The sequence below is a fragment of the Teleopsis dalmanni genome, chromosome X (assembly GCF_002237135.1).
Source record: "Teleopsis dalmanni isolate 2A chromosome X, ASM223713v2, whole genome shotgun sequence".
Classification (NCBI taxonomy): domain Eukaryota; kingdom Metazoa; phylum Arthropoda; class Insecta; order Diptera; family Diopsidae; genus Teleopsis; species Teleopsis dalmanni.
Window position 1 is genome coordinate 101,075,984 of NC_051848.1, and position 9,912 is coordinate 101,085,895.

A 9,912-nucleotide genomic window follows, 5' to 3' on the forward strand; every position below is an offset into this window, starting at 1 on the left:
TTCTTGAGACAATTTATACATGCCGAAGATGATTTAATGAAATTGAACCGTTCAGTAACTGAGAGGGCAGCAAAGGCGGAGCATGAATTTATTACATGTTCCTTCGCATTACAGAACAAACATCTACTTTCCTCTTGCGAACTATTTTTCTTGCACATAAGTGACGATTTTACATTCTTACCTTGCCAGTTGTCTTGTTTTGGCCTGTTCGATCGAGACCTTGACGTAGAAGCTTCGTCAGCAGAAATGTGTTGGTATCGCTTATTTAACGCAGTCTCGCAATCAGACCAGAGTGGCAGCTTATTGTAATCTAATTGCTCCTCCCATTTAGATTTCGTGGCGGCATCGACTCTTGACATGACTAAATGAATAAGAATCGCATTTGAAATGTTCTTATCATCTCCTATTGACAATAGGGACTCATATATGGCAGAAACAGTATCTATGATATTGCGTAATGCAGAAGCAGATGGCTTGTTCATTTCTGGCAGTTCAAAAAGCTGCGAGATACTATCGAAAAAGATTAGACAAGTGTTATCGTAAACTCTTTTTAAACTAGCTAATGCCTTTGAGTAATTAGTTTCAGTGAGTTGAAATGCCTTAACTGTACCAAGAGCTTCGTCAGACAAACACGAAATGAGATGATTGAATTTTTCAATATCACTTAGCGACTGATCATTGTGCACTAAGCTTTCAAAAAGGCTTATGAAGTTTTTGTACTCAGAATGTTTCCCACTAAATTTAGGTAAACCCATACTTGGCAGCCTGGAACGATGATTGCTGCATTCATGCGAAGTATCAGGGATACTAGACTTGCGGTTTTTACCTAACGCCTGTAGAAACAATGATTTCGAAGCAACGCAGATTTCTTCTAGATCTGGCCGAAATACATCAAACTCGTTGATACACTCTATTTTTTGTTGGCAAGTCATGGCCTGTTTAATGTATGAATTGAGAATGTCCAACCTACATTCCAGTTCTACAGGGTTTAAATCAACAGTTTTTTCAGAAATTACTTTTTTAATACGCAAGATACTGGCCACTACAGTTTCTCGCTGCTGGAGTAGTTTATCCAATTCTTCATTTTTTTGTGGGGATGATGCTCGCTTTTTTGTTGACATAGTGAACACAATTTACTAAATTTTTTAAGAGAGAAGGCAATGCAGCGCAAAGAACGATAAGAGTATTTGAATACTGTTGAGCGACGGTTGTAAGTAAATTCCAACAAAGTAAACGCGAGAAATTAGCGAAACGAAAGATGCACTCACTTTGTTTATAGAATAATAAAAAACGATAAATAATCAATATTGTGATTATGGGTAAATTCCAACAAAGTGGTTGCAAGTAACTAGCGAAAACGAAAACGAAAAATGCATTCACTTTGTATATAATTTGCCCCTGCAAATTACTCAATTATTTGTATTAAATAATTGGATTTACCGAACGTATTTGTTAATGAAGCTCAACCTCAGCTTCGTAAATTTGTTTCACGTTTGTCAAATAATTTATTATAGAAATAGAAAAATATATGTGTTTTAAAAGTGCAAATAATTACCAGTGCAAAGTTATTTAAAATACTTTCTTGACTATTTTGTTTAGTCAGAGCATGACCTGGTACAACAATTTCATTATTTGCACTTTCTTACCTGGCAAACGGCAGTGGTGTTACAGTGGCACGCCATCCAGAAAAAAAACGAAAACCAACAGCAGCGGTGAATAGCAGCGACAATCTGCAGCAGCAGCGAACAGCAATGAAGAACAGTATAACAGCAGCGATATATAGTAGCAGCGAACTGCGATGAAGAGCAATAGCAGTTAATGACAGCAGCGAACTGCGATGAAGAATTGAAGCAATGAATGACAGCAGCGATGTATAGTAGCCGCGAACTGCGATGAAGAGCTGAAGCAGTGAATGGCAGCAGCGATATGCAGTAGCAGCGAACAGCGACGAAGAGCAATAGCAGTTAATGACAGCAGCGATCTGCTGGCAGCGAACAGCAATGAAGAACAGTATAACAGCAGTCTGCACGTGTTTCCTTTTACAATAGCGGTTTTTTCACTAGCTGATGCTGGTATTTTACAAATCCAGTTACTGCTTGCGGAATTTTCCTTTTACTCAATTTTACTGATATTCACTTCACAACCACTTCACACGCGGCAAATAAACCATAAAGAACGAATCAATATTACGATGCTACCAGTTGCAGCTCTAGAATATATTCACGAAATTTAGTTTAAAAATTTTTTTTTTTTTTAGCGGTTTTTGTCTGGTGCTGATACTTCACCACACCGACATTCACCGAACAATGATCACTAAATTTCACTTTTCGTAATTTTTTAAATTATTTATTATTTAATTTCAAGTCCCTGCTCGGGCGCCAATGAAAAATACAAGAGTTTTTGTATTTTTTGAAGTTATAATAAAAAAAAACTAAAATTATATTTTTTATAATTTGTATGAGTTTGTATTTATTGAAATTAATTCACTTAAAAGATTAATTTATTAATTTAATTTATTAATTAATTATTAATTAATTTATTTAAAAGATTGAAATTTAAAAGAAATTTTAAAGAAAAAATATCAAAGAACAAAACGCGTGCTGTTCACTTGGGACTTGAAATGCAAGAGAGAGAATCAAAAAACCCAGTTCAGTCTGGAAGCTAAAAAACTGTATAAAATTAAAGTTGTTGTTTTTTTAAGATTACCGTATGTAATGTGCAAGGTTGACGAAAGTCAACATTGGGTTGCATATTAACAATAAAATGAGCAGCACGCGTTTTATTTTAACTACTTTAAACAAAAAATGCAATATAAAAATGAAAACATTCAACACCGGCCGCGTTGAAGCACTCTTATGTGTTCAATTTTCCGGGAGCACCGCCAATTTATGTACTGGACGTCTCACAATCCCGTTGCTGGTATTGACGTCAACGACCCTGACCTTATTGTCGCGACCTGTAGTTACGGCTTCCACCCTTCCGAGCTTCCACTGGTGAGAGGGAAGGTTGTCTTCTTGGACGACGACTAGTCGGCCGACTGCGAGATTCGGCTGCTCGAACACCCACTTGTTCTTGGGCTGCAGCTGTAGGATGTAATCTTTCGACCAGGCCTGCCAAAACCTCCGTTTGAGCTCGCATAACAGACGCCAACGTTTCAAAGTGCTCAATTTGTAGTCGGAGACGCCTTGCGCGGATTCTTGCGGCAGCGTGTGGAGAGTACCTCCTATCAACAGGTGTGCTGGTGTTAGCGCCTCTTTGTCGTTCGGGTCTTGACTCAATGGACTGAGTGGCCGAGAATTTAGCAGGGCTTCTACCTCTACGAGCACTGTTTGCAGTTCTTCGCTGGTAAGAAGCGCACTGTTGGTTGTTCGTTGTATGTGGTGTTTTGCCGACTTTACCGCCGCTTCCCATAATCCTCCGAAATGAGGTGCCCTGGGTGGTATGAAGACAAACTCTATGCCCCTTTGTGCAGCATAGTATGCCAGATCGTCCTTGTGCTCTCGAAACGCCTCTATCAGCTCTCTCAGCTTGCGATCGGCACCTACAAAATTTGTCGCATTGTCGCAATAGATTTTTTCTGGGAGTCCTCGTCTTCCGGCAAACCTTTTAAGACAAAAAATAAAACAGTTAGTTGTCAGATCTGTTACAAGTTCTAAATGTATAGCCTTTGACGTGAAACAAACAAACACTGCGATATACATTTTAACTGGTGGTCGACCACGAATTTTCAAAGTGGTGTATACAGGCCCACAAAAATCGACACAGCTAATTAAAAAGGGTCGTAGTGCCTTTAACCGATCTGCAGGTAAGTTTCCCATTACTTGGGTCAACAGCTTAGGTTTGTATCGAAAACAATGTATGCATGCTCTTACGGTTTTACTGAATGCCTTGCTTGAATTTATGACCCAAATTTTTTCACGAAGCAGCACTTCTAAGGCTTTTGGACCAGCATGACAATTGGTTGTATGGAGAAATCGTAAATAAATCTCGACAAAATGCAATTTTTTAGGTAACAGCAAGGGAAATTTTGAATCATAAGACAGTGGTGCGTTTAGTAGACGACCTCCTACACGAAGCAAATTGCATGTTCGAGAACCATCTTGGACTGTATGAATGAATGGAGTTAGTTTTTGAATGCTGACTGGTAATTTATGCGACTTCTTCATTTTTTCGATTTCTTCCTTGAATTCGTGATTTTGAATAAATTCAACGATTTTCAAGAATGCCCAATTAAGCTCCTTTGATGTCGGAATAAGAGCGTTGGCTCTCTCATTTTTCTTAGTGATAAAACGTAGAATGTACGCGAAAATTCTCAGCAGTCTTGGGTAAGATGATTGGCTACAGATTAGTTTTGAAATGACATTAGTTTCAATTTCAACTGCTAAAAGTCCGACCTTGACCTTTCGTTTCTCTAAACTTTTCTCATCTGTTGATAGTGGAAAATGACTATTTTTTGGCCAGTTAGTGGCATCTTGAAGCAAATATGATGGGCCACGAAACCAAATTGAGTGAATCAACTCATCTACATCACATCCTCTGGAGACTAAGTCTGCAGGATTTAGCTTTGATGGAACGTGTCTCCAAAAAACTTCGCTCGTCCATTCTTGGATCTCTGCAACTCTGTTTGCTACAAATGTTGCTAAAGTAGATGGGTGAGTTTTAATCCAATGAAGTGTAATTTCAGAGTCCGTCCAAAAATAAACATCCCCGATTTCGCAAGTAATCAACGGCTGAATTCGAGACCATAGTTTAGCCAATAAATGAGCGGCACACAGCTCTAATCTGGGTAATGATTTTGTGCTTAAAGGAGCAACCTTAGATTTGGCAGTTAACAATTCAGAATGAATCCCATTCGAATCATGAATTCGGACGTAGATGCAACAGCCGTACGCTCTCATTGACGCATCGGCGAAACCGTGAATATCGCATTTTATATTTGAATGAATATGAACATACCGCGGAATGGAAATAGAGTCCATCTGAGTCAGGTTGCTTTTAAATGCTTGCCAGCTAGAATCGAGATGCATAGGAATTGACTCATCCCAGTCAAGCTTCTGAAGCCAAAGTTCTTGCAATAAAATTTTTGCCTTAGTCACTATTGGGCATACTAGTCCGAGGGGATCGAAGAGTCGAGCTGATACTGATAGTATGTTTCTTTTTGTTGCTCGCAAGTCATGAAACTTTTCGTCTACACCTCATTACTATATACCGCATCAGTGTGTGTTGCGACCTCAGAGTACCTCGACAAAACTTCGCGTCGTGTTCGATGCTTCATGCCGAACATCTTCACAAGTGTCGTTGAACGACATTCTAATGGTTGGTCCAACGGTACAGGAAGAATTGTATTCAATCCTACTTCGCTTTCGTATGCACAAATACGCGATGACTGCTGACATTACAAAAATGTACCGTCAAATCGAAGTTGACGAGGCAGATCGCAATTTCAAGCTTATTCTCTGGAGGAAAAAACCTACGGATCAGATTAGCGTTTATAAACTGAACACAGTGACATATGGTACGTCACCTGCTCCTTTCCTAAACTACTTAAGTGACCTGTACAAGAATTCTCATTCAGTTGGAGCAAGGGTTATCCGACATGACTTCTATGTCGATGACCTATTGACTGGAGCTGACAGTCTGAAGGAACTGGAAACAATTCGTACCCAATGTACTGAAATTCTTGATGCGGCTGGACTTAAATTAGCGAAATGGTTTTCAAACCATAAAACGTATGACTCGTCAGACTTCTTTCTAAATGTTAATAATACTGATTCCACAAAGGCGCTAGGTATACACTGGATTCCCCAGAATGATACGCTTAAGTTCCAATGTTGAATGTTTTCATTTTTATATTGCATTTTTTGTTTAAAGTAGTTAAAATAAAACGCGTGCTGCTCATTTTTATTGTTAATATGCAACCCAATGTTGACTTTCGTCAACCTTGCACATTACATACGGTAATCTTAAAAAAACAACAACTTTAATTTTATACAGTTTTTTAGCTTCCAGACTGAACTGGGTTTTTTGATTCTCTCTCTTGCATTTCAAGTCCCAAGTGAACAGCACGCGTTTTATTTTCGATTTTCGAAGTGATTTATTAAAATTTTAATTTCTTAAATAAAGTGTAATTATTTTGAATAAAATACTTTCGTTGTAACTTTCGTTTTTTATAACTTCAATAAATACAAAAATTCTTGTATTTTTTCATTGGCGCCCGAGCAGGGACTTGAAATTAAATAATAAATAATTTAAAAAATTACGAAAAGTGAAATTTAGTGATTATTGTTCGGTGAATGTTGGTGTGGTGAAGTATCAGCACCAGACAAAAACCGCTAATAAAAAAAAAATTTTAAACTAAATTTCGTGAATATATTCTAGAGCTGCAACTGGTAGCATCGTAATCTTGATTCGTTCTTTATGGTTTATTTGCCGCGTGTGAAGTGGTTGTGAAGTGAATATCAGTAAAATTGATTAAAAGGAAAATTCCGCAAGCAGTAACTGGATTTGTAAAATACCAGCATCAGCTAGTGAAAAAACCGCTATTGTAAAAGGAAACACGTGCAGACTGCTGTTATACTGTTCTTCATTGCTGTTCGCTGCCAGCAGATCGCTGCTGTCATTAACTGCTATTGCTCTTCGTCGCTGTTCGCTGCTACTGCATATCGCTGCTGCCATTCACTGCTTCAGCTCTTCATCGCAGTTCGCTGCTACTATACATCGCTGCTGTCATTCATTGCTTCAGCTCTTCATCGCAGTTCGCTGCTGTCATTAACTGCTATTGCTCTTCATCGCAGTTCGCTGCTACTATATATCGCTGCTGTTATACTGTTCTTCATTGCTGTTCGCTGCTGCTGCAGATTGTCGCTGCTATTCACCGCTGCTGTTGGTTTTCGTTTTTTTCTGGATGGCGTGCCACTGTAACACCACTGCCGTTTGCCAGGTAAGAAAGTGCAAATAATGAAATTGTTGTACCAGGTCATGCTCTGACTAAACAAAATAGTCAAGAAAACATTTTAAATAACTTTGCACTGGTAATTATTTGCACTTTTAAAACACATATATTTTTCTATTTCTATAATAAATTATTTGACAAACGTGAAACAAATTTACGAAGCTGAGGTTGAGCTTCATTAACAAATACGTTCGGTAAATCCAATTATTTAATACAAATAATTGAGTAATTTGCAGGGGCAAATTATATACAAAGTGAATGCATTTTTCGTTTTCGTTTTCGCTAGTTACTTGCAACCACTTTGTTGGAATTTACCCATAATCACAATATTGATTATTTATCGTTTTTTATTATTCTATAAACAAAGTGAGTGCATCTTTCGTTTCGCTAATTTCTCGCGTTTACTTTGTTGGAATTTACTTACAACCGTCGCTCAACAATATTCAAATATTCTTATCGTTCTTTGCGCTGCATTGCCTTCTCTCTTCGAAATTTTAGTAAATTCACTATGTCAACGAAAAAGCGACCACCATCCCCACAAAAAAATGAAGATTTGGATAAACTAATCCAGCAGCGAGAAACTGTAGTGGCCAGTATCTTGCGTATTAAAAAAGTAATATCGGAAAAAATTGTTGATTTAAACCCTGTAGAACTGGAATGTAGGTTGGACATTCTCAATTCATATATTAAACAGGCCATGACTTGCCAACAAAAAATAGAGTGTAACAACGAGCTTGATGTATTTCGGCCAGATCTAGAAGAAATCTGCGTTGCTTCGAAATCATTGTTTCTACAGGCGCTAGGTAAAAATCGCAAATCTAGTTTCCCTGATACTTCGCATGAATGCAGCAATCATCGTTCCAAACTGCCAAGTATGCGTTTACCTAAATTTAGCGGGAAACATTCTGAGTACAAAAACTTCATAAGCCTTTTTGAAAGCTTAGTGCACAATGATCAGTCGCTAACTGATATTGAAAAATTCAATCATCTCATTTCGTGTTTGTCTGACGAAGCTCTTGGTACAGTTAAGGCATTTCAACTCACTGAAACTAATTACTCAAAGGCATTAGCTAGTTTAAAAAGAGTTTACGATAACACTTGTCTAATCTTTTTCGATAGCATCTCGCAGCTTTTTGAACTGCCAGAAATGAACAAGCCATCTGCTTCTGCATTACGCAATATCATAGATACTGTTTCTGCCATATATGAGTCCCTATTGTCAATAGGAGATGATAAGAACATTTCAAATGCGATTCTTATTCATTTAGTCATGTCAAGAGTCGATGCCGCCACGAAATCTAAATGGGAGGAGCAATTAGATTACAATAAGCTGCCACTCTGGTCTGATTGCGAGACTGCGTTAAATAAGCGATACCAACACATTTCTGCTGACGAAGCTTCTACGTCAAGGTCTCGATCGAACAGGCCAAAACAAGACAACTGGCAAGGTAAGAATGTAAAATCGTCACTTATGTGCAAGAAAAATAGTTCGCAAGAGGAAAGTAGATGTTTGTTCTGTAATGCGAAGGAACATGTAATAAATTCATGCTCCGCTTTTGCTGCCCTCTCAGTTACTGAACGGTTCAATTTCATTAAATCATCTTCGGCATGCATAAATTGTCTCAAGAAAGGGCACACGGTATCTAGATGCAAGGCGTCACGCTGCAGAGTGTGTAATCGGTCGCACCATACTCTTTTACACCAATATTCTACTAACACTCCTCAAACAGGTTTATCTTATAATCCAGAACAACCTATTATTTCTCGTGCCTCTGTGAATCATAGCTCATCGAATGACGATCAAATTATTCTAGCCACTGCAGTCATAACCATTCAAGGAAAATCTGGAGAGTATCAGCTGGCCAGAGCACTGCTCGATTCCGGTTCTCAAGTCAACCTTATAACCGAGGAACTTGCACAACGACTGCAACTAAAAAAAGAAGCGAAAACTCTAAACCTGATTGGCATTGGTGAAACAAACTCCACAGTACGGCAAAAATTACATGCCACTGTGAGATCACGTATTAACTCTTATGAGTTTTCTACTGATTTTTGGGTAATGCCTTCAATCTCCACTTACCAACCCGACAAATTTGTGTCAATGAGTAATTGGAATGTTCCTTCTAATCTTTCACTTGCTGATCCGCACTTTCACAAACCGCAAAAGATAGATCTTCTACTTGGTGCCGAAAGCTTTTTCGAACTGTTGTCGATTGGACAAATAAAACAAGGTACTAATCTTCCAGTTCTCCAAAAAACTTTACTTGGATGGATTGTATCAGGAAAATATAAAGATGTCCCAAGTAATGTATCTAAGATATGCAATTTAATACGCCTTCAAGAAGCAGAGTCAACAGGTGATTTCTGCTTAAACTCTCTTGTGAAAAAATTCTGGGAATTGGAAGAAATTCCCAAGGAGCTCACTGTCAAAAAATACACAATAGAACAACAACACTGTGAGACCAAGTTTCTCAACACAATTTTACGCTTACCTTCAGGGAGGCTTAAGGTGCAGCTTCCTTTCAAGTCCAACTTCAACCTTCTAGGTCAGTCATATGAAACAGCAAAAAATCGTTTTCTCTCACTGGAACGCAGGTTGTCGAAAGACTGTATGCTTCAGAAGCTGTATATGGAGTTTATGGCAGAGTATCGTGACTTAGGTCACATGACATTAACTACTGACAACTTTTCTTCGACACCTCATTACTATATACCGCATCAGTGTGTGTTGCGACCTCAGAGTACCTCGACAAAACTTCGCGTCGTGTTCGATGCTTCATGCCGAACATCTTCACAAGTGTCGTTGAACGACATTCTAATGGTTGGTCCAACGGTACAGGAAGAATTGTATTCAATCCTACTTCGCTTTCGTATGCACAAATACGCGATGACTGCTGACATTACAAAAATGTACCGTCAAATCGAAGTTGACGAGGCAGATCGCAATTTTCAGCTTATTC

General features: G+C 38.4%; 1 protein-coding gene across 1 annotated transcript in view; it reads left to right on the plus strand.

Moving 5' to 3' along the window:
* The first annotated feature begins 7,460 nt into the window (after nt 1-7,460).
* Nucleotides 7,461-9,912, plus strand: part of LOC119688848 — an 11,825-nt gene continuing 9,373 nt past the window's right edge. Inside the window, exon 1 of the mRNA XM_038103511.1 lies at nt 7,461-9,799. Coding sequence (XP_037959439.1) covers nt 7,461-9,799 — 2,339 coding nt within the window. The remainder of the gene's footprint in view (nt 9,800-9,912) is intronic.